This window comes from Perna viridis, chromosome 10 (genome assembly GCF_037379345.1).
Source record: "Perna viridis isolate PV_CMFRI_1.1 ecotype Kerala chromosome 10, ASM3737934v1, whole genome shotgun sequence".
NCBI lineage: Eukaryota > Metazoa > Mollusca > Bivalvia > Mytilida > Mytilidae > Perna > Perna viridis.
This window is the reverse complement of record NC_142454.1, coordinates 2,182,396-2,209,122: the sequence shown is the minus strand read 5'-3', so window position 1 is coordinate 2,209,122 and position 26,727 is coordinate 2,182,396. Positions and strand designations below refer to the sequence as shown.

The 26,727-nt window shown below is 33.6% G+C and overlaps 1 protein-coding gene across 4 annotated transcripts in view; it reads left to right on the top strand.

Annotated features, from left to right (window-relative positions):
• LOC148604136 (protocadherin-9-like) overlaps nt 1-25,812 on the top strand; it is a 43,897-nt gene extending 18,085 nt beyond the window's left edge. For 2 of the 4 annotated variants that reach the window (XM_088548309.1, XM_088548307.1), the window contains exons 2-6: nt 11,502-14,257; nt 21,991-22,149; nt 22,437-22,557; nt 22,784-23,129; nt 25,483-25,812. In XM_088548309.1, the coding sequence (XP_088404435.1) occupies nt 11,615-14,257; nt 21,991-22,149; nt 22,437-22,557; nt 22,784-23,118 (3,258 nt within the window). In that variant the 5' untranslated portion in view covers nt 11,502-11,614 and the 3' untranslated portion in view covers nt 23,119-23,129; nt 25,483-25,812. Of the gene's footprint in view, nt 1-6,219; nt 6,359-11,291; nt 14,258-17,228; nt 17,248-21,990; nt 22,150-22,436; nt 22,558-22,783; nt 23,130-25,482 lie in introns of those variants that run through there. The other 2 variants (XM_088548308.1, XM_088548310.1) reach the window with 2 other exon arrangements.
• Nucleotides 25,813-26,727: the final 915 nt, after the last annotated feature.

Genomic DNA, 26,727 nt, shown 5'->3' with positions numbered 1-26,727 from the left:
ATTTTTTTTTTAAATTATTGCTGTAAATTAATTGTTCTACCTCAAAGTTCTACACCCGGGGTTAGACATGGAATGATCGATCGGATTTCCCACGAAATTATCTGCTTAATTCAAAAAATTCATTCGAAATCCTCGCGGTCCTCGTTGACCGGGATGCATTAATAAGAGAATAGTCTTCAATTTGCGGATTCTTTTACACTAAAGTGAACATTTACAATCCCAATTAGCTTTATTTCAATTAGTTCGACGTCCTAGGGCGTCTTTCTATATAATGATAGTAATTAAATCTTTTACATGGAGAAGAGAGTAAAAGACAGTGTGCACGGTCTCTTTGACAATTTATGGTGTTAAGTCAACGCTTATTGTTATCTGGTTTGACTGCCTCTTCAAACTTATTTGTGGATCTTTTATCACCAACAGATAATTTGAACTGTCACATATTGTGCTGAATGTCATGGTGTTTTCATCGCCTTGCCGAAGATACATTGTAATAAAATTCAAATAAATATTTTTGAAAATGAATTCTGAGAGATGACGACTATAAATGTGTTCCGAAGAAATAGTTTATGAGAATGCAATGATCATGATTTTGAAGTAAAATTACATCGATATCGTTCTGTGTGGTCAGAATAGAAGACAAGTTAGGAGAGAACGGTGGCAGGAACTTCCGGGCTTGACAGTTAAGTTAGAAGATGGTCACGGGAACTTCCGGGCTTTACAGTTAAGTTAGAAGATGGTCACAAGATGGAAGAAAAAAATATTTTGATACTTTCAAATCACTCTGATTCGAACATTATGCTTTTACAAATATGAAAATGAATAATATGATTCGATGTGCGTGAACAAATAAATATGTTAATCGTTTACATGTCGAGAATAATATTTTGATCCGAAGAAATCGCTCCCTTACATCTCAATATGAAATGATCGTCCCCTTAACAGACATATTAAGATAACATTGACCCGTTATGCTTTGTTTAAATGTTTGTTTTAGTGTGTTTTTGCAAGTTTTTAATCCTGACAATGATGAATGTCTCACTGCTGTATATCTGTGTTTAATATTTAAATAATAATTCATGTTCTTCCAAAAAAAAAAAAAAAACACTACCAAAATGTCCTTCGTGTTATAAAATGGTGACATTTACATAAGCTGTAATTTACAAATTTTCAGCATTATCAAGCGTGTAATGATATTACAGTAACCGTTAACCCCATTACTTGACGAAAACAAAGGAATCACCTAATTCCACTTTACGGCGCTTGAACGCGGAACTTCAGTCACCCGGAACAATTTTCGGTGAAAGTGTCCTGTTGAATTTCCGTCGGAGGTTGTGGTTTGCGGACTTAATGAGTTGTTCCGCTTTTTAACGTGTGTTTATAAATTTTCGATGTTTTTTCTCTTTCTCTCCCTTTTCTTTTCTTTTCTTTTTTTTTTTTTGGTGGGGGGGGGGGGAGGTCAAAATATGTAAACGTTGTGTAACATTTGATCTTGACACTTTAAACTAGTACCTCAATTTATACTGAACACTTAAATGTTTCAAACAGATACACGTTTGAATGAGTAGCCGCTAATGCTATCATGATTTGTTTTCAAGCAAATAGCTTGTCAAAATTCACATTATTCTCATATTATTCCAAGCGGTTGCATTTCAATTCTGATAGTTAAATTATGAACTTTACAATGTTAGTCATTTAACCGCCTCCTATTAAGATTAATGATATTTCATATTAAAGCTATCCAACAGACTCATTGTGTTGTCCATTAAAGTGGCTTAGAAACTAATCTGATTGGAAAAAGTCAAATAGTTGAAATTTTTAATTGTACCTTTATTAAATTTTCCCGCGGTTTTATTAGTCATCGCCGAAAATATCGTAGTATTTGTGCGAAACAAACGTAAATTATTGTTAAGAAATATTTTGCATTGCTGTTAGTATATAGCTTGTACACAGGACTAATAAAACAGATGGTCTCAAAGAGATCAAAGCCTCCACAGCGTTGCGGGGTGTCCAATATTGAAGACTTTACGAATAGTGGAGAAAAACGAATATTTGTTTACAAATATTCTATTATCGCCAATCTTTTTCACATAGATTCTCACAACAACTAACAAACTTTACAAGCACATGACTTATAATGGCGTTCGTTGATGTTTATTGAGAAAAAATAGATTTTGTATAAGTCAAGTTACTAACACTTTACTAGATATAGTCTATAATGATTATAAAGATATGTAGCAACTGATATAGCATGGTTGTTGTGCACCCTCTATAAAATTGGAAACAGAAAACCCCCCCAAAAAAGAAAAAAAAAAGCAAAGTATAAATCGGTTTTATAACATATTAAGTTAACGGAAGATTTATTAATATTCGTGTTTTCATTTAGAAGGGCAAATAATTAAGAGTAACTGTCGTACAAGTCCGCCTTACTCTGCTGGGCGATCTGTGCCCTTTAACTTCAAATCTTGGATCCGCCCTTGGTACCCATTTGTTGCATGCTAAAAAGATATTAACCCAGATGATAATCCATCGACTTTAAATATTAGAACATCAAAATATTTTAATACTTAGGTGTTAATCAATTAAATTTAGTATATCTTTGACAAAGGTTTCGCATACCTGACAAGATCTGTGATGTAATATTGTCATGCCAAGACGGTTAAAGAGGAATTAAAATTATGATCCTTTTAAAAGTAAATTGAAGTAAAATGGGCATCATTTAAATAATTATCATTCAAATGCTTTCTTGAATTCTAATATTAAGTTTTTAAGAAGGATTTCATGGAATTTTCACACAAGATTAACTATCATGTGTTAAAGGCATTGTACTACTTTTCCCTATTTTTTCACGTGAGTAAACACAAATAGTAATATTATTGCATCTTCATTTACACTTCACTTTCAATACAAAACTCTTCTTGACATCTTTGATGAAAGGAAAATATTATTTTTGAGTTGCATTTCACTTCTCTTCATCGCAGTGTGAATCTAATCTCATTGGCTCAGATGCGTTCGCAGAAATTCCGAGTGTGCAAGGTAAGCGCGGTAAAATGTTCCGAAGGACCTTCAGGCATAAAACAATGTGTTGTCTCGCCTTTTTGTATTGACTAAGTAAAAACTATTGCACTTTATCTCCCATCTTATAAAAACAGTGGACAGCCGGAAGAATCTGTATATTAAATGGATAGGTTATTTATGTCAAACCGTTACAAAAGATGTACAAAGTTAAGGTGACATTACTTAGAGATAATGATCACGAAAACGTTTGTTCCTTTGACTGTTTAGAGGTAAGTCTAAGTTTAAATTCGACACCCATAATTAACTATTGCGAATTTGCTGTCAAAGAGCAGAGGAGTTTATCTACCATTTGATCGTGTTTACATTTGAATTGTTTGGCTATCAGCTAGCAGGGGTTTGTAATGAAAACGATACTTTTATAATAAAGAAAGAAAATCAAAGAGCTAATTTCAGTAGCATTCAGTTCATTAAAATGCATAAGGGTGACAGTTTAATTTCTGTTTGAATAAATTACTGGCTAAATACTCGTGATCTAGATTTATCGAATAGAACATCAAACGTTTTGCCTAAGTAAATATGAGAAGGTATTTTTTTAAACCTGCATGAAATGGAAAATTGCAATTAAAAAAAAAAATAAATAATTTATTTAAATAGTTCAGGGGGACGCCACTTATTTCCATGTTCCTAAATAACCAAACTAACTTTTCGAACAGAAGGTGGGGCCGCCCAAACTTGGATCCGCCTATGGAGTCATGCACTAATGTGGAATATCATTTTTGTTGTCTCATATATTTGCTATCCTGATGCAAATCTTGTACTGATTGGTATTTGGTATTATTATTTTACCATCAATTTCCTATCGAGGTTGTCAAAAATAAAGTATCTACAGACTAGACAGACGTGGGTTGGTTACTCTGTGATTAAACAGAAATTAGTCTTAAGTTCACGAGAAGAGGGTTTAAAAGCTCAAGTGGGTGACAGAAATTGGGTCAAGGGGGTAAACATCATCAATCAGATTTACGTCAAAATATTGTTCCTCTTCAAGTTGTCTGACGGAATAAACACTGTTCCTTCCTGTTGTTGGTCTGGTTAATGCCCCTTCTTCATTCACGACATTCAAATATGGTGACAGATTTTGATAAAGTTTTCATACAACGACAGATTGGAAGACTTGTTCAAGTGTGTTTGGTCAGTTTCACGTCAGCTGTTTGAAAAATGACCATTATAATGTTTCTCCTGTCTAATCCCCGCAAAGAATTTCTACTGACGTGTTTAAGTACTATAGTGAATAATTCGAAACTGCATATGATTGCATAAAATATATAAATTGTGCAATATAAAGAAAAGAACGGAAGTCTTGCTGTATTGATTTGTTTTATGATCATTTTACATAAACACACTATTTATTTCTTCGGCACGTTTTGTCTCACAAAAACAAAATACATTTGACTGTTTTTTCTTCTTTTTTTTGGCATTTTATCTAACAATAAAGGAATACAATGAAGTTTTATTGAATGTGAGCTGACAATTGTAATAATGTTTTGTTTTCCTTTTAATTGGTCATCCATTCATCGAGAATTGTAGTTTATTAAATTGTTTAGACATGAATAGGATTATCAGTATGATATAATGATTTTCCGGGTGGAAGTTATTTGTGTAGGTTTTCAAAATAATTTATATCAATACTCCAATCCTTGTCGCCAGATCTACATAATGTTGTATAGTTTTGTTTTTAAAAGACATCGAATACTAATTGTATTTTAACTCTCTCTTTTGTTTGTGACGTAATAGATAATGGGTCGAGATTATAGCGTGTACAAGGCCGATGACGGTACATGTCCCGTAAATCAGGCGTGTGACAAGGTCTAATTGATCCCATATGTCCTAATATTTGCCAACTTCTCCATAAAATGTCCTCTCTCTCTTTATCTCACACACACAAACACACGCAAACTAATCAAAAAGACAAACTAAAAACGCGCATTCAATGTTTTAGGAAAATATACAATTTGTTTTTAACTGGTTTAGTTTTCGTTATTTTTCATCGTGTTTTGTATTTGTGTGTGTGTACTGATTGTTTTATTCACTTCACAACCCAAGAAAGATTCGCTCCTTTTATGTTCATTCGGTGAACCAGCTTTTCCAACTTCAGTAACTTCATAGTACTGTCTTAAATTGGAAGTGTGGCGATTTTTTTTATGAAGAATAGTGCTTATCTTTTCCATCGTCTGTAGTACAACACAAGTAAACTGCAAATTTTTTATTTCTGTATCATTTTACTTAAACATATGGTTATAATTTCGGGATATCAAAAAAAAAATAATAATAATAATAAATCTACAGTTCAAACAGAACCTTAACTATACAATCCCATTTGATTTGCCAATTACTCACCATTTCCACAAAGATTTTAACCATTAATGGACTATTTTACATCATAACAAAGGTATATACAATCGTTGGTTTAGTACCCTACATCTTACAAAAGGTGCACTCGATTACCCCCAATTACGATATAGTGAATTAATGAATCGAGTAGCGAACTTCAATGAATCACAAAAATATTTTATAGATTTTTACTGGTAAAATGCCTTTCAAAGCACACTTTCTACCATTGAGTAGACTTTCCTTAATTTACCGTTAATATACAAGATAAAAACTAACTTCAACGTGAAATGGAGTAAATTAGTGTCATGTATGTAAAGTCATGTTGAACGCATTGTCACCTTTCAAGCAGCTGGTTTTGGAAATCGATAGTAAATTGAAAAACAGGTATTCACATTGGAAATCTTGTAATAAAGGAATTCTGGTTTCCATTTAAAGAAATATTGACACTTTCAAAGGCAATGTTGTGGTTTGTTACAATGCTTTGTCCTGTTCATTCTAAATGACCATTGTTTCTAGATAGGTGAATTTAATTTAGTTCACAAACAGTGCATGGCTATGAGCTATGAAACCTCTGGAAGGATTGTGATAAAAGCTGTCTTTCATATTTACGGAATGTGAGCCATTTTAGCAAGTTTTTAAAAGGAACGTAATTCACCAACAACCGACAACCTGGTTGGGGAAATTATGAGTAATAAACATATTTCTTTGATACTCAAACTATTTACACTTCGGTATCAGTAGCTAAACGGCTTGAAATAAATTACTTGAAAGTATCAAAGTATTTACCGCAGCTACAATTTTTTTTTTTAATTGAAGTCTACTGTTGTCCATTGCTCCAATCGGACAGGAAACCAGTCTGTCGGGTTGAAGAGTCACTTCCCTTTGCTCAAAATTTTAAAAACGAAGTCAAAGCCGTGATATGAAATAGGTCTATTGTTGAAGGAGTTCAGCAAAGGTATGTCATTTGTTAGTTTCATTTTTAGGTTTTTACATGTTATGCTGCTGTTGTTTTCATGTTCTATTGCATGCGTAAAAATTCCGGGATACTCAATGATTGCAAATGCACATAACTGGCTCCTAAGAGCTTCTGGAATTCAAAATGGCTAAAAACTGTTCCCGAAGAATAAACTACCCTTCAAATGATTGATAGCTTTGGAAAGTAGAAAGCCTAATGTAGTTTATATCTAATTTATATTTTATATGTTCATAAATGAGATAAATTTCGTAATCCTGCTTCAATGTCGTGACTATCATTCATGACATGAGCTTTGATTAATTTGGGATAATTTTGTTTCGAATGCTGAGATGATTTCATTTTCTTCCCGATTAGAAAGTTTTCAACAAAAGCTTTTATTTTGCTCATTGATTAAGTATAAATTGTATTCTTGTATATGCAGGCAATGTGCTTTAAAAAAAGTAAAGTAAGATGCAGTTTGTTAATTTTATCATTTATCTTTACTGTGGTGAAAAGGGTATACTAACAATGGATGGTTTTTCGTCTTAATGCATGCCAAAAGACAATAATGTTTCTTGGCAGTGATTTTTTGCTACATTCTGTATTTCGTTGATCATTCGATTGAGTAATGCACAACGTATAACGGAAGCATGTTACTTGTTTGTTATATGATAACAGTCGTGTCATTCGTTTGTTTCAATAACCACGTAACCCTCAACAATCGCCAACGATTCTGTAGATTGATTCTCGTGCTGTATACTGAATTGTGTTTCCATTTCAAATTCAGAGCTTTGTGCGTGTGCATCGTGATATTTTGTGGTAATGGTCTCCATTTGGTTGTTCTTCACATACACTATTAGAGTCCTACCGTCGGAGTTTAGTGAAATTTTGTAGGGATGTTTTACATCTGTTGTTGCTAGTCATATCATAATAACATTTTGCTTCAACGAATTTTAGTATATATATTATCTGCATTTTGTACGAGTACTTCAAATTTACCTTGGTACAGGTAAATACGTGTAACAACTCTTGTTGTCATTGTCTTTGCTGTTGATTACTTGAGTTTTACGACTTCCATAATTTGTTCATATAGTCTCCACAACATGGTAACTGTCATATAGTCCTGAAGTGGTCAGTTGTGGTGTTATTGCAGCTATCTCTATTTAGTAACTGTCTTAAGGATGTGTATTGATGTAATAACCGTGACATTAAAAACGTGTGAAAACTTGAGAATACTTGAACATTTAATCATAATTGTTTAAGGTTTTATTAAATTAATAATTATCAAAATATGTCTCCTTGGGCTAATAATTTAACAATGGCACCTGGTGGGGATTATGGAGCATTGCGACAGTCTGTTGACACCTTTATCAACTAGCCCAAATTTGTTTAATCACAAAAGCTAATTAACAGGTTTTCATGATTTAATCAGCAGGTTGCTGACAGCATGAAGTGTTTCGCACCTACCTGCTAATGTGGCGTTTTCATTGGTTCTCCCTGGAAGATGATAACGCCTTTTAACGGTTTTCTAGAGGGTAATATTGGCATTTATTGCATTGCATAAAACGTTTCATCACCTGTGCTGTTGACATGACATTGTATTTGTTCTAGCAACATTGGAGGCTATAGTTGTTTCCATACCTGTTGTGGGAGCTTCCGTCATAATACTTTGATTTAAAAGAAATCGCTGCATGCTGTGTTTAAGTCAAATTTTCATCCCAAAATCGTATTTTCATTTCCCCAAATAGTATCAAGCTTGGCGAGATAAAAGTCAGTCAATCAAATAATAATCGAAGCAACAAAAAACTAATTCCGCATTAAGTAAGCAGTGTGACAATGTGGCTGGATAATTGACATGTACTTGTTTTAAACTCAATTTTCTTTAAGAAAATGTGTCTTTAAGCATAGTTCGTATTTTCTGCAATCAAACAGAAATGAGACCTGTTCAAATGCAAAACTTTACAAAGGTAGAAGAATTTAACAAAAAACTCCCCACAACCTTGCGCCTTGTCTGCGTGTTCCTGTATCGACGATAATAGCACGAATAGTCTAAATAAAATTAATATCTAAGTTTCAGTTCTTCGCTTCACATTGTAATTGCGTGAAATTCTTCGAAGTAGCGCTTTGCAATTAAGTAAAACAGACAGAATTCATAATGAAACACGTTTGTAATAGCCCCCTTTGAACCAATCTAATTTGTCTAGGAAGACCAATATCCCTGGAATGGTTGAATTATCCTTCTATTACCGCAATGTAAAAGACAGAATAGGAGAACGATTAAGCAGACATGAAATTTGTAAACTGTAATTCCCTTCCTCAGTAATATAAATAAACGAAGGTACGTTTATGCCAGCTTCTAATACATTAAATACTTTGACAGACGAAGAGGTCTTGTTTTATGTAAAATTGATTGGTGCTGACCTTAGACCGTTTCTATAGACTATAGAACCAGAATAATATTTTGTTGTGGGTGGTGCAAGGAAATGGTAATTTGTGACGAATACTGGGATCTGTAGTAATACCCCGACATTATATACTGTAAGTTAATAACAACATAAAAGATTGTTCAAAAGATTTTAGTTACGTCGCATCTGCGTAAAAGTAAAGAATATCTACTTCGGCAGAGTATTGGCACATGTTCTACTGATGTGAAGGATGTTCCAATGATGAAAGCAAAAAGTTACAGTTAAGGCTATGACAGAAAAGTTAACATTTGGTAAAGGTAGTCACAATTTTGGCTAGGTGGTATATACATATGTCGCAGGGAATGGTGGTATATACATATGTCGCAGGGAATGGTGGTATATATATATGTCACAGGGAATACTTCGTCTATAGGTATCACTGTATTTCAGTGTTGTAAGTTACGGCTAGATACATGTATATATTTATCTTCTACAATACCGTTACAACTTTGACAAGATATATCATCCATTGTTTTGAGCGAATGGTTATTTTTACGACTAAAATATAACATTAGTCTTTAGTCCATGACATGACCTTGATTCGTATATTATTTTTATTCTCTGGTTACACACACCTCTTTTCTCTTTGCCTCTTTTGGTAGAAATATCCGAAGCCAACTGCACTTCATTAATAGTATATACAGTTAATACCAATTGTAGCATATGTCAGAGAGACAGACTATAGCATTAAATGATTAAAGATCGTGTCAGTTAGAAGTTGAACTTTATTAAAAAGAATTATTGAACAGTATTTTTTAAACCTAGGAAGAGAATCGTGTAGTCAAGGAGGAAAATTCAATCTCAAACAAGTTCAGTTTGTAAATATTTTAAGACGAACTATGATACACTTTGAAGCTTGTTCTTCAATTATGTAACAAACTGTAAACATGCTGTTTCTCTGTTTGAATGGTGTTGAAAGGTCTGGTGAAATCACATCTTTCTAGTTCGGATTAAAAGCTTTTGTATTGTTCAGGTCCAAGATGTTACATGTAAATGTCAAGCTTCATCTTTTAGTAAACGGATTCCATGTGAGGGTTGATAAAATATTAATAAAATACAATAAGTGACAGTCCATTTAGATTTCTTAAGTATGTTTTGGCACGCCGTAGAAGTGGTAGAAGACCACAATATACACAATTTATATTATTTTGCATTCGATTCGTGTTCATTTCGGTATCTCGCTTAAGACTAGTAATATACAAATGTGGAACCAAATGTTTTTGTGGGTTTGGGGATTCACCCAGCGGAGACTGCTGGAGCAATGCAGTGTGTTTATGTCGAGTTAATGACTGACGGAACGAGATGATATTTTACAACGCCGTGTGCTATCTGGGGGTATAGTCTTTCACCCATTGTGACCCAAAACAGAATATTTGTTTTGTCAATAAATCTTACATCTTATACTGGTAAAGGCTTTGACGATTGTGTAATATCGTATGTTTTGGTGGTATTATGTTTCTACCAATCTGTTTCTGAAGTAAAGACGACCGTTTCGCCATAGAGTAAGAGGCGTTGAAGCTTAAAAAGACTATAGTGTCGTACAATGAGATCGTACATGCCAAAGGGAGGACCACATTACCATATATACAAATAATTGATAGACTAAGGGAACGTATTTAGTAATTATGATCTGTTAAATCAATTATATCCCCCAGTTTGTCATTTTGTTCTTCAATGAGTTTAAAGTTCGAGTGTCATTTGACAAATTTGAAGGCAGGGATAATGATAGTGTAAGTACGGTTTTATACAATGATGAACCGTCAAGAATGGGTCGTGGTTTGGTACAAACAAAATCACTCGAAATTACCACGTATTCTATTTCAGAACAGTTAAAACTTCCAATGAACAACCAATATAGATAATTATAAATAAATAAGTAATTAAAATAAATAAACAAGACGATGAATAGAAATTCGGGATAATAATTTCGGTGAAGTTTAATGCTTTAGAATTACATATAGAGTAAGACCTTGAACAGAAATATTTCTTGGGTAAAATTATTTCTTAAAATAGCATTTAGAACTGAGTTTGTATTTTTTCCCAAGATGAACAACAAATATTACATAAACAAAATAAAGTAAATCTCTATTTTTTTTCTTTTAAAAAATTTCAAATCGATGCTATAGTTTATAATGAAAATCCAATAATCCTTGCGATGTTTATAAATTATCAAATAAATGTTTAAAAATACGTTGAAAGGTCTGGTTTATTAGGACTTTTCGAGGACAAGTTTATTAAATGAAAGTCTATTTGTCCATAGGTGATAAAATAATTAAAAGTCTATTTTATCACTTGTAATAAAACACACGAAATGGGTAGAAATACTCAAAAATCAATTAAAATCTTGAGTGCCAATAATCAATTTTCACCTGAACAACTGGACGATGATTGGCCACATAGGCTTTTTAGGGGCGGAGTTACGACAAAGATAGAGAACCCCAGGTGAAAATTATAAAAATAGTGAAATGTTAGAAGAAATTGTATGCTTAAAGTATAATTTTACCTGTGAGTAGTTGGAGATTAGCGTTTACATTAATTCGATAAATAAACTTTTTGGTAAAAAGAAATACAAGTAAAAGTATGTTATATTGGCGAGGATTAGAACGTTATTCAAGGATTTATATTCCATGTTGATATACAAGCTTACTATCAATATTTATTTTCCTATATTATTTCAGGAGTACACGGACATTTCAGTCAAGACAACTAGGATTATTTTTATGACTAAATGATTACTAGTCTTTGGAGTGCTGAATTAAACATGGATGTTTTATAAGTGCGATCAGCGAACATGGAGATTTTTTTGTTTTTATGGATTTCGACTGCCTCTATCTTGCCAGTTGTATCGGATTTAACGTACACATTACCAGAGGAGGAGACTGTTGGATTTTATATAGGTAACATTGTTAATGATTCAAATCTTAACGACGAATTAACTGATAATGAAAGAAATCACATGAAATATACCATTCTTGAAAGTAAATATGAATCATATTTTACCGTTAGTGAGAGTACTAGTTCTTTATCTATAGGAAAGAGACTGGACCGTGAATCTTTAGAAGAATGCGAGTTTTCAACTGTATGTGAACTAGCATTAGATATTGTCGCTCAGGCTACAGTAGGAACTTTTTTCAAGAAAATAAAAGTGAAAATTGTGGTGACTGATATCAACGACCACCCTCCCAAGTTTCAAGAAAATGACAAGACTTTGGAATTATCGGAAGCTTTCGTCGTTGGATCTTCCTCCCCTATACCAGGGGCAATCGATATGGACAGTGGTGACAATGCCGTCAAAAAATACATTCTAAAACCAAATGGGACCCCTTTTTCGCTAAGATACGTACAATATGTTGATGGAAGTTCTGCCGTTAGCTTGGTTGTGAACAAAACTCTCGACCGGGAGTCAGTTGATGGGTACCAGTTGCAAGTGGTCGCTGAGGATGGCGGGCAACCGACATTGTCAGGCACCTTGCATTTGAACGTAATTATTACTGATGTAAACGATAACCCACCATCATTCAATCAATCAACTTATAGCGTTAGCGTCAAGGAAGGTTTACCCATAGGTAGCATGATTTACAATGTGAAAGCCACAGACCCGGACTTAAATGAGAATGGTAGAGTGACTTATAAACTAAGTCCTCATCAGTCAGATAATATAAAGCAAATATTTGCTGTCAATAGTTCAACAGGGAATATTTTTACTTTAAAACCTCTTGTGTATTCCTCTGAAAATCCTTACAAAGTCATTATCGAAGCAAATGATGGTGCAGCCATACCACTTATGTCGCAAGCCACCGTGTTCGTTACCGTACTTGATTCTGGGAATGATGCTCCAGTTATTAATGTAAACTTACTATCAAACACAGACGTAGCTAAAATCTCCGAAAATGCAAGCGTTGGGGCTGCTGTCGCTCATATTGCCGTATCCGACGACGACACTGACCAGAATGGTCAAGTCACATGCTCAATTGCACATGACGTTTTTAAGCTAGAACCCATCACTGGAGATCAAACTGAATACAAAGTCGTAGTGTCAAAACCCTTAGATCGTGAAAAGACAGAGCAATACACTGTTGTTATAGCATGCATTGACGGTGGAACTCCTCCGAAAAATACCTCCGCACAGTTTAACGTTAAAGTGCTGGATGAAAATGATCACAGACCGACATTTTTAAAGCACCGATATGACATCATCATGGAAGAGTCTCGATTAGCAGGGGCCTTTGTCGTTCAAGTGTCTGCATTAGATTTGGACAAAGGTGTAAATGCTGAAATAGATTACTTCATAGAATCTTCCTTTTACGACTTTCAAGTTGATGCATCAGGGAAAATAAATGCAAACTTTGTACTTGACAGAGAGACAGTTCCACTCATTGAATTCAGAGTTATTGCCAAAGACAAGGGATCTCCTCCTCTGACAGGAACAAGTGTAGTTTCTGTAAATCTCACTGACATCAACGATAACTCGCCTAAGTTTAACAAATCTATATATGTTATGCATGCAAAAGAGAACCAAGAGCCGGGTCACTACATTGGAGAGGTTATTGCAAATGACAGTGACCTGGGCAAAAACGCGGTCATAAAGTTCATCGCAGATCCAGTAATCGACGACATTGAAGTACTACCTGATGGCTCTATTTTTACAAAAGCACGACTAGACAGAGAGGCTAGACCATATGGATACAGTTTTAATGTTGTTGCATTTGATGAAGGCACTCCTCCACTAAACAGTACAGCACATGTTAGCGTGTTCATAGTTGATGAAAATGATAACCACCCACTCATAAAATTCCCGGCTCCTGAAAATAGAACGGTTCAAATTGTGTACGAAAAACCGACAAATACAGTCATAACTAACATAATAGCAACCGACAATGACACTGGGAATAACGCCATTCTGAGATATGCAATTGTACAGATTGAAATGCAAAATATTTTCAGGATGAATCCATTCAATGGGGAAATAACTCTTGCAAGAGCATTGTCGTCTGCTGATATGCGATCGTACACCATAACGGTAGAGGTTAAGGACAGTGGAATCCCAGAACACAAAGACCGTCAAAATCTGACAATCGTCATTTCATCTAACAAACCTTTAGTGCTGCCTCAGTCTGAACCAGAGAAGGACAATACTCTCATAGTAGTTATCATTGTCTGTATCACCGTCATTCTATCAGGGGCGATAATCATGGGCATTTTCCTGATCCGCAGAATGGACAAAAAGAAGAAAAATAAGAAACGAAGTGCTGCAGTACGCGAAAATGATAAGAAGGACATGTACGATTCTATACATAAGAATGGTTCAGTGCCGAAACTTGAACCATACAGAAATGAAAAGAAAGTCAGTTTCTCCACACAAGACCTTGGTGTGTTAGAAAGGAGCAACACTGTGATGAGCAACGGTGTACCAGTAGAAGAGCAAATATCGCAAGTAGGTATATAAACATCATGTACAGTTCATTTTAATTTGAATTTAACATTAGTTAATGCTTAAACTGATTCATTCAGAGATCTCAATTATCTTATAAAATATGGCAATGTAAGCAACCAGATTTGCTTGAAGAGCAACCAAGGACAGTTTAGTTATCATTATAAAAGGCAGTTGCATTCAATGTTTCATTAGAAATGTTTCACAGATTTCTAGCATTTAGGTGAGGACTGAAAGTATGTTTTGTGCACCTATTAAACCATCTAGTTACATAAAGTGTAAAACCATCCATGACTTATTATCATACTACAAATGCATGCTTAAAACATTTAAGTAAAAAAATCATGTTACTTTGCATAATTCAGTGTTAAATTTCTAATAATGATGTGTCATCCTATGATTCTTTGGAAATTTAAATAATTTTAAACAGACCTGAATTTATTATATGTATCAAAAACTATAAATGCGTCCATGAGAAAATCTACTCAAGTGTACATGTTTATTAATCGTAATCTCTGAAAGAAATGGGCACGATCTTAGATAGTTCTTGATATGAAATGAATTCCCTAAAAAGTTTTAGCTGTGAAAATGAACTTTTATCAGATTTTAAAACCACTGTCACTTTCTACGTTTTTTTGTTAATCTTAAAACCGATCTGATTTTGGGTAATTAGTCATTGCACTGATAAGAGATTTAATTGTTTTAGGGAGTCTATTCATACCATATCAACAAAGGTCAATTTTTGTAAATAAACAAAAGAACAGACTTGTATAATTAGAAAGTGAACCACCAGTTGCTTCTGTCTTTTAACTTTTTATTTCTCCATGTTTTAGCCCTGTTTGCATAAATGACACTGACATGTTTCCACACCCGATCGACACGTGTCAGATGCACAAGTATGATACAGATACGAACATCGGTATTACCCGAGGCAAAGACAATTACAACATTATCAATTCTAAATTTGTTTTTTTTTTATATTTTTTTTAATAATTTTTGTGATGACGAAACTATTTTTCACTTTATAAATGCTAAATATAAAAGCCAACTACCAGTAAACATAACCTGCTACTCGCCTAAACCACTTTAGAAAAGAAGTATGCAAATTGCTGTTTTTTTTTCATCCGCAATATTTTAGGCCAAACAAGATATTGATTTGGGTATGTGTAATTCTAAAAGGACATACCAAGAGGCATTCTTTGGCGATTTTGTGATAATTATAGAATGATTTAGAGTGGTAAATAAATCATGTAAATTATAATTATAGGGTGACCTCAATGATGGAACATTTAAATACTTCACCATTATTGCTTAAGTATTTCAATGTTAAACTAATTTTTGTTGACCTGTGGCTTAATATATTGAACTAAAGATAAAAAGAACCAAGGTTTAAAAGCTAAATAATTACGGAACGCAAACTAATTTTAGGAGATCACCGCTCCTGGTCCACTTCTAAGCCTTCGCTATAGTGTCTTTATGACTATTATACGTTATTATAACAAATTAACACTGTCCAATTATAATTCTTTCTACAGATATAATAGACGTTATGAATAGGCTGTTTACATGACGTCTAGTACCAATTTGAAATTTTAAAACTTGAAGTGACTAAACTTTATTTTTGAAGTACGATAAGCTCCCCAACTACGTATCTTGTGACAAGACTCATTAACAAGGGGATACCACACTGACGAATTCCCCGCTCAGTATATAAAAAAGTACTGAGATATGAAAAATTAATTCTCACGTCTTAAAAAAAGAATGTGTTTAAAATAAATGATTAAAATTTCATTTTTGAATTAAAAAATCTATTGAAAATATTTAACTACGTTTGGACTAGGTAAACATTTGTCAGAATCGATGAATTAAATAAATATAGTATCTCAAACCCCATTCTTTTTAAACTTGTCTAAACTGACAGATTTCGCTTGCTTTGGCTGTATTTGAAAGCAATGGAAAATTCATTATTTGTTCTGAGTTTCGTCGTAGAATGTTGTCACTAAAGACGATATATTTAATCCCTCTCCTTCAATCTAAAGATGTATTTAAATTACATTCACCGCTCAATAAATTTAATATTTAGAAAATAAATATTGTAGCTAACACGCTTTGTCATTCTCTGATGTTTAGAAATTTACCTTACTGGATGTATTTACGGAAGATTGAAATCGGATCGGCACTTGTCTGCTAATGTTTAAATTTTTTTCCGGTTTTTAAAAGAGGCAAGGTGGACTCGTACTATAAATTGTTCTTCTGTAAAAAACTATTTTTTCTTTTTTACTTAAAGCTTTCCATTAATGATAATTCTTTAATCCTCTAAAGAGTAAGACTATATTGGACTAGAGACTTGTATGTATGATTTCAGTTGCTTTAAGTTCTTTGTTGTGTATGTCTGTTTTCCATGTCTGGTCTTTGTCCCTGGATAACATTCTTTTGATTACCGCTATAACCTTGGTTCCCTTGATTACTCTTGTATGTAGCCATTGCCGAGTCTAGGAGAGGGTTTTCTTGGGTCTTTTTCGGATAATGGATGTTGATTTTGTGTAAGATTCAGGCAAACATGAGCAAAAATAGCCTGAACCCCTTTGCCTAGAACGCCTCATCCCACATTGCTGGATCCACTTGCGGACTTTTGAAATCCCCTCCCAAACGTCGTAATTTAATTTGTAAATTATTTCAGTTCAATTTTCATAATAAACTTGCATATAAATGGAGAACAAAATCATCGCGAATGGTTACATAAAGGTCCTAGAAGCCAAGTCTGATTTCCAATAAGCAGTCACTTCACCCCAAACTATGCTTTTCTACCCCATTCTTACAAACTATACTTTTCCGCCTCATTCTTACAAACTATGCTTTTCTACCCCATTCTTACAAACTATACTTTTCTACCTCATTCTTACATAAAAACTCGTGGTCAGTAAGTAATACTATATCAGTTCTGGGTTTTTATCGAAATATCAATTTCTTACAGGTATAGGGGGAGCACAGAGGTACGTGGCAAAAAAGGGTCTTAACCCTTACATATACGTGTAAACATGTACCATAATTTAAACTAATACCCCACATTTCTCATGTCTTTTACTTTGTATACCGATTCCTTTATCTGTCAGAATTTGGGGCATGTGGAAAAATTACTACTACTAAATTATCTAATATCCGTCATTCAAAATAATTTTTTTCTGTTAACAAATATAATTAATGTCAAATGCTCGAACTACTGCTAGTAACATCAGCATATTGCTAATTAAAATAATTTCTGCACGCTTAAACGGAGAGCTTGGCTTTAATAAGCAGTGTGTCTAAATCTACAGCTTTATGAATAATAAATTCCTTTCGTTCTCGTACAGAAACATAGAAGTTATTTAGTTCAACAGCAACATTCATAGTACATTATTTTGTACTTTCAGTTTTGAAAAGAGAAAGGTTCGATAATCATATTTTCTACTAATGATCAAAACAGTAGTAGGAGAATTAAGGGGTATCAACATATAAATATAGGGTTTAGCTAGAGGTGGACTGTAGACTTCAGAGATATAATTACTTAGGTCTAGTTTTACCACTCATTTTTCTAATTAAAAACTAAATAAGTTGTTTTATTTTTTTGGCGTGGAATACATATTAACCATATAGCCTGACCGTTCCGTTTCAATGACGAATCTAATTACATGATCATTACGCAATATTCAATATTTTCAGTAGAAATGTTAAACAAAAAGATGAAATTCAGAGTTTTCTAGGATATAAATGACCCATGTCGTTGCTAATAAACATCAGTCTCATCTTGCATGAAAACAGCAGACAAATTGGCATTTCAAGAAGTGAAAAAGTTGGATACCAAACTGTAATCTAAGTGAAAGGGAAAACGGCTTCGTTTTAAAAGCATGTAATACTAAGCGAAATGATTCCTTATTAATAAGAACTTGTACATATTTCAATAGTTACACCACCCTCATATCTTTTACAGGCTAAACACGTTATCCGTAGAACGGAAATATGTAAGTTAGTTGGTGTGGTCCATTTTTGTCACGTCCCTGCATGACTTTGTGTTTCCACTTCCGTTTCGGACAGTTGTACCCACGATCTCGTTATATCTTCCTCCCGGGTAGTTTATATAGGATCTCTGAATGCCACCAATGCCGATTCGTATACTGCTTGATTCCCCTTCCCTCCCTCCTATAAAGCGTTCCGTTGAGTCTTGCCCTCTTTAGTCAGTCCCATTTTAAAGCTTGAAAGGTGACCCCTTTTAGCAGCAGTTATGGGAACGAGGGTATTTGGAGCAGTTTTTGAATATTACAAAAAAAATTCTCTTTAAGCTTTGGAAAACGACTTTTTTTGTTATTTTAATGTTATACTAGCGGTCTTGTACTTTCTTTATCAAACCATCTTTTGGTATCTTGTCACCCGCCAAGAACATGTCATCCATAAGGGGCATTTATATTTCGAGCCAGTTCGACGGACTCTAAAATAGCTAATTTCTATATAGCGTAGTCTTCCGAGCATTTCTTACCAACTTTAATGTGAAAAATACGAAAAGTTTATTTCATTTCAGATAAAATCTGATGAAATATTCATATTAACGACAAAGTTACTATATTTCACTTTATTTGATTTTTATTTCCATTTAGCGTCAAACCATTTACAATCTAAACAGGTAAAGATGGAGTGACCTTAACCATAAAGTAATTAACCCGACATATTTAGTTATTAACTATAAAGCTATAAAGAAATAAATTTTAAAACACTTGGCATGCTTTCTACCCGGTTGATAGTTATTTGAGCGGTTATTTGTTTGGCGTATTCCGAGAAGACAGATCGATTCTGCCAGGAAAAGTCATTCTTTTTCTCTTCATATTAATGAAAAAATCAACAGACGGCATTGAGAAGGTTATATACAGCCCATAATGACCCGACTTCAAAGCTAATTTCATAAATTAGAATGCGTTCTATAATGATTTTGGGTTCAGGCAAAGATGAAAGAACACAGTGTAGTCACGGATGAACTGATGTTTCTACTATTAGTATGACTTTGCACTTGGCTTTATTGTTATGGAATTTTATTAAGTGCTAACAAAACACACCATTTGAAGGAAAATTGAACGATTTATGAAGTGAATATGTCCATCAAAAAGTACATGATTGCCTTTTATCATGATATAAGGTGAAATTGAACAGTTTGAACGTTTTCTGTATTTGAAGCTGAATTGTTCAACGGTAATGGTGTCATTTAAAAATTAAAATACGATTTTTTTTCTCTACTTGGACCTGTTATCCTAACAAGCTATTGGCCATTCGTTCATTAGGTACAGTATGCATGGTCAAATATAGTTCTGTCTGTGACTTCCCCACCAGCAGTTACCTTTATCATGGTTTTCGCATCTAGTTGACAAATGAGTTTGATTTGTTTCATATAACTAAAAGAATGGCCTTTTGGCAAAGAGAAAAAAGCAACAATGTTGAGAGTAAGGAAGTGGAATATTTGTATTAAAATGCTGGAGTAAAATTACTGATAGTATAAATTTGTAAATGTAATGTTCATATATTTATGCAGAAAAAAAAAGAATAATGCATCTAACACAAAATTACAGATGCTCTTGTAAATAATATATTCAAATACTTTCAATTTTCTGAAAATGTATTATAAACTTAGTCTGAATAGTTTATATGATATTTAAAGTTAACATGGCTGCTTGAAGGAGTCTGAATAGCGTTAAGTCTTCCTTAGAATACAGTTCTATTTACAGTTTTTAATGAAGCTTCCCACTTGAAAAGAAAAGTTCAATACAAAATGGTTTTATTTGAAATCATTACAAAAAACATGTACACATGAATGCTTTGGAAAAAATGATTCAGACTAAATATTAAATATTTTGAAATCATTTTTACGGATGAAGTGCCAACAGGCTAAACTAAGTTTTGATAAAACATTCATTTGAAGGTGTCTTAGTGAAAATTATAAGAACAAAATATGTATTGAATTGATAACAGCGTTTGTATTAACGAAGTGTAAACTACTTTCCCATATTTGTCACGAAACTCTTTAAACGCAAACCAATTTAAGGTTTACGGTAGTTTTCTCTAAAGTAAACACGAAATTTGTACATGTGCTGGTAATTAAAAATGTCGACTGGCTTATAACCGTAGCATGGAAGAAAAGGCTGAAATTCAAACATGATCTTTTGTTTCTGATTGTTTCATTATAAACTTTACATTTCAGTTGAACTATTTCATTTGACCAGGGATCAACACAATGATGTCTTCTTTCAATGTCCATTCTCATACCAACAAACGATCTTAAGAGAAACACGATTAGATTGACAAAACATTTATCAGTTTTAACTCAATACTTTCTAGATTCTTTCACAGATATAATCTTTTTACAAGCTGTTACACCGAAAAGTGACTATCTTCACACCCGAGGTTACGGAAGATTTGTCGCATTATCTCCCTTTGTCAAAGACGATCTTGTCTCAGTTGTTGTCTGTACAAATATCCGTAGGAAAAAAACCTAATATTTTTATTGTTAGTTATTATTACTTAATCGATAATCATTTAAATTTCTTTTTATGCCTGAATATTTCCAAAGTTTTTGCAAGATATTTCCATTTCCTTCTTTAATCAGGCAAAAGTCTAAATTCGATCATCATTGATTTAACACAAATTTAATTACTGTCTCAGAAGCAAACTTTTCACAGTAACTGCATAATCTCGCTTTCACAGTTAAATAATCCTTAGAATTTTAGAGAAAAAAATCGAAGGAACATTCGACGATATTGATGTTTTCTGTTTTATTCTAAAGAAATTCTTAAATCGATTATGAAACTTAAGAATGCATATGTATTAAGGTCTATAATGTTGAAAACAAATGTAAAATCCGATTTCATCTCGGATTTCAGTTAAATCTGTTTACTATTTATCACTAAAGAACTCGAAACTACAAAATATCATAGATCTGAAAACTATTAGTTATATAGATATCACGCATATAAATGTTTGAATGCAGTATTTATATAGTTTTAAAATTGAAATAGAATTTTACACGACTTATTAAGTTAAGTAAAAAGGAACAGATTAAAGTGAAAAAAAAACAATTACAAAAATCAATCTAATGACAAAAAATGTCATAAATTATATTAAAGTCCACTTTTTTTCTATTTTCATTCTCGTATGGTGCTTCAGCGTGGCATGTTAAGCATTTGAGCATGTTAGTGTATTGAAATCCACTTCACTTTCCCCTTTTAAGACCTGTGTCTATAAATCAAAATATTCCCCCTTAATCCCATGTCAGGATCTCAATTAAGAGATTGTGGCTGTCAATATCTCGAAAGAAAATGACACGATCAAAGTGTTTACTAAGGAAGATAAAACAAATATTGAATACCGCCATTAAAATCTATAATAATGATTGAGTTTCCCAAATTCCTGAACCAGTTATAAATCGAACAGAAAACAATGCTGGGAAAGGAGGTCCTGCCCAGTATATTAATTTTAACTATTTCATCTTTTTATTTTATCTTCGAGTAGATAATTTGTAAATATTTACTGTGTAATTTTTATAATAGGTACTTTCTAGATGAAATGTTTGTAGATATTTGTTATATGATTAGGAAGTTAAGGAGTATTGGTATATCTCTTGCAAAATTATCAAATGTCATTTTAATCTGAGAGGACAAATCTTTAGAATATTTTAATTAGACATCTTGCTTGCTTGTAAACCTCGAAATTCATTATTTCAGATTGTTGACTGTAAGAAAAACCCATACTCCTCCTTCGGCAGGTCGTTAAATTCCGGGAATGGTACCAATCAATCAAATTCATCCTTACAAAACATCCAGATGTCCAGGCTGCAGCTCCACCAAACCAATCTACAGTCCCTTCCTTTACCAAACCAACAGGTAAAAAAAAAAACCAGTGTTATAACAAATACTTGGATTCTCAATTTTCTCTACTCTCAATTTTTTGAAAGATCTTTTATTTCCTAATTTCTCATTTTGACCCCAATTTTCCCACAGACGACTTAAGAGATTATAATTGCTCAAGTAAAACAGCAATATCAAATAGGGTCAAGGTCAACAAGCATATTGATATTTTCTGTTCAAATGATCTTATACATTTGTATTAGCCATTATTTTTCTGCTTACCCATTCATATCCATTAACACATTTTGTATTTCTGTCTGCAGCATTTCCATAGAAAACACGAAGATAACCACAGCGAGACATCGGGAGAAACAAATGATAGCGGCCGAGGCGGAAGTGAGAGTGATATCCACAGTAGTGGGTTCAATCAAAGTGTAGATTTAGGTATGTATGTATGAAATGATTACGAAAACAGTGACCTGTGAAAAATATTGCAGTTAGTTGGGCCAGTCGTTGATCCATAATCTTAAAGTATAATTCTGAAGTGTCAATGTTATGTTAGTAAAGGCTACTGTAAACTTAAGGAAAACTTAATAATTGCTCATACTTGAAGGCAGTCATATTTTCTATGACCTGTTCACTTAAAAATATATATTTCTTTTTTTTTCAGATTATATTAAAAGCAGATATTCGCCAGTTAACTCTCCTGGCCGACCATTATTGACTAAGAAAAATATAGAACAGTTACCACATTTAAAAGGTCGCCATCGACAACACCATCATAGCTATATTAACATGCAAAATCCTCATAAAAGACAATTCAATCATATTTCTAACGGTCCGCCATATAAAGCTAATATGGCTTGGAACTCAGTAAGTGATGTTTTAAACGGAAGTATGGGAACGATAGACGATTATGATGACGACACAACAACTTCCGGTAGCTATGTTGTGGATGAGCAGGATTTAGATTTAGATTATACTCCACAGGACTGTGTAGTATGACCACAAATAAGGTAAATTATATTGATATTCTTATGCATTGATTGTAAGATGATGATCGGTGTTTTTAATTACCTTTTATGGTATCGCATGGTCGGTGTTAATGATCGTAAAACCAATGGTTATTGGTGGCATAGCCCAGCCTCCGGGATAACTAACAGAGGAGCTTGGTGAGAGCACAGGGGTTTGCTACCACTATCAAATAAGCAACCCGACTAGTTATAGAAAAGGGTGATCCTAGATTGGGGTATATGTTTATTTGAAAAAAATAATAAGTTGACGCGAGGGATCCCTCCCCCAATCTGGGATCACTCTCTTCGTGTCGTGTTAGTATCTAGTCGGGCAGTAAATTTGAACGTAGGAGCAAGCCCCTGTTGTCAGGGTATGTCCTACTAGTGACTTGGCTGCAGCGTTTACGCTCTGGCTCGATGCACTACTTTGCACTAATTAAGATTTTAATTGCGCCACATACCATATTTCCTTAAATAAATTATTTTGAATATTGAAAAGTAGGACACCATGATTGTGCTCATTCAGAATTTTATCGACTGTTTTTTTCATCAGCAACTGTTAATATTCTGAATTTGCAAGGTTTTTTGACACATATACAATTTATCACCATTTTCCAAACGTTTGACAATCTTTACGTAATGCCGCAAATGGCGCAAACGAAAGAGTGAATATTTCAAAAATTAGCGAAAAAGCATGACGCCCATCTGGCTTACTCCCAGACCCCACGTAGGTATGAGATAGATTGTCTTTTGAAGTACGTCAACCTTAGGAATCATCTGGGCAATAGACACGAAAACGAGGCAAATATGCTGATTGATAGTTCTTCAAAATATCCAAAGCGTTACTGTAAATTAAGAAATACGTTGAATGCGCCTTACTTGGGTATAATTGTTTAATGTAGTAATAGTTTTTTGCAGTCAATATAATACTTTTAGCCGATAAAGTTGTGAAATTGTCTAGATATCCAAAACAGTCGCCAGGTTTGTGTTAATAGTCAATAAAAGTGAAAATGTGAATCTAATTATTTTAGATTTATCAACTTCATTATTACGATAAGCCGTCTCCCACAACATGTTTTATTGAAATGTCCTCTTCTTTAAATTGATGGGAATCCAATGTTCTGTGTCTTTTCATCATTTCGAAGTCATTTATTTTTTAACAACATTCCTTAAATATGGGTGATAATAATCCTTAATAAGAGAAATTTTAAATTTTTATATAAAAAATGAAAGAAAAAACATCGTTATTACATTAATGGTTCGCCGAACAAAGCGGTATAAAATTGCATGGAAAATTGTTCATTGGAACGTAATGACAAATTACATATCCCCCAATGAGATAATTTTTAATATTGAAAATGATATGCTTATTCAAGTTAGTGTGCGAAAGGACAGGTAGCTGTGCTTTTAATTGAAATGATATTACAAATCTACTACGAATTTACATTTCTCTCTAGCCTCTTTCATTATACATTTATATTCAAAATAGTTCAAGTCGTTCAGTGTACTATCGTTATAAGGCGGGTACTATCCGTCAGATTATCCTGTTTAGCTAAAGCCAACTTGTACGGTGCTTAATAATTAAAATGCTAATTTTGTGTGAATATTTCTGCATATCCTAGACGAATACTTGGATTAGGGATGTGAATTAAAGACTGATCCTCATTTTATCTTTGCCCCGTGCAGGTCCGGGTGTTAAAAAAATAGGCCTGCAGCAGCGCTAAGCTTGTCGTAAAAGGCGACTAAATAGTGCTCAGAACCGTAGCCGGGGGATAGGGCGCTTTGCCCACAGAGCAACTGGGATGTGTGCTCCAGGTGGTTGAATGGGGTACCCCTGGCGTGTTACATGCTGATGTTGTCAGGCTATAATACGGAAAACCTGACCGCAAATCATAGTGGTGCACCGTGTTGGGAAAGATGCCACGTTCCTCTCACGTTAAAGAACCCCACTGTGGTATTCTCCCGGAGTAGGAACCATAGGGTTCCGCCACAGGAGGCTAAATTGCCTGACCCTACCCCCCTCTCCCTATTTCCAGTGGCAATCAAAATTTGTCGACCCCATTGTTCTTGTGTCCCATCCCTTTTTCATTTCATCATCATTTCATGTTCATTTTATCATCAATTTCATGTTCATCGTCTGAATATTGCTGAAATATTGCTGCTCGGACGTTAAACCCCAACAACAAACAAACAAACAAACATCATTTTATCTTTCGACATAGAAAATTGTGGTATATAATACACCTGTTAGTCAATTATAATTTCTTTATTCAACCCACCGCTGCCACCTGAACTATATTTTCAACTGTGTATGAGATACTTCAACTATTTTTTACATTGCCATTTTTCATTTTAGAGCTCATCATATGGTTTCTATAGTGCCAAAGTGACTAAACTCAGGAAGTCCAGTCATGTTTAACAGTGCCATGTTTCCCAAAGGACCATAACAAAACAGTTTTGGCAGAAACTTACCATAGCACAAGTTTACACTTGGTTTTTGGATTTTTCCATCTGGATAACTTGTTGCCTGCTCTCACTGAGAAAAAATGCAGAATGGACCAAATACATGTAAGCCACTTGTAAAATGCGTGGCGCCGATGAAAGTTTATTTTGTTGTATATTTATACACGTTATGATACTTTGTTATTGAATGCCAGATGCATTAAATGTTTTGAAATATTTTAAATCTATGTCATGCTATCCAACCAGATTCATATTACAGTATACATCTTATCCATGTTTACCTGTGTAATTCTCATTATAACATATCAACAAGACCAGGTCCTTTAAAAAAAATAATAACTATAAGAGAAGGTTTAATCATATTGTGATCCTTTGGGGTATGATTGTATCAGGGTTCAATTAAACACTTCCTTTGATGGATTTAACAACTTTTTGTAATTTTATGCTCCATAAACTTCAAATATTAGCAGCCCATGAAAAAATGCAATGTCATCTTTAGAAGTACTAGTTTCTCATGACAAGTACCTCATAACTGGTGTTTGTGTTCTGGGATTCAGTTTCTTATGACAGTACCTCATAACTGGTGTTTGTGTTCTGGGATTCAGTTTCTCATGACAGTACATCATAACTGGTGTTTGTGTTCTGGGATTCAACAATTGAAAAATATATCTCTATTATAAATTATTCTTGAAAACCTGAAATCCGTTGATTTGATCAAACACTTTGTCATTAATAGACAGGGGAAAACTTTCTATTTTTCACTCAAAGTCTAATACTTATCAGAATTTTCACCATTATTCTGGTACTGCATTATATTTGAATTGTGATTCCTATCCAGAAAAAGTGTCCAGATCAAGAGTACTTTGACAAGCAACAAATTTAACCATGAGGTGTAATCATGTAAAGCAATATTAATATTCGAGATGACATACAATGACGTACCATATTATTTAAAAAAAAATTGAATATGATTTTCTGCATACACCAAGATTAAAAATGAAAAAAAAAACACTTAACATTAAATATATAACAAGAAACAGAACCATTTAAACCATACCTACAAACACTGCAAGTAAATCGATGGACAACCAGAGTCATGGCGCTATCAGCTATTTAAAGGTCGAAAAGAAACAGAAGT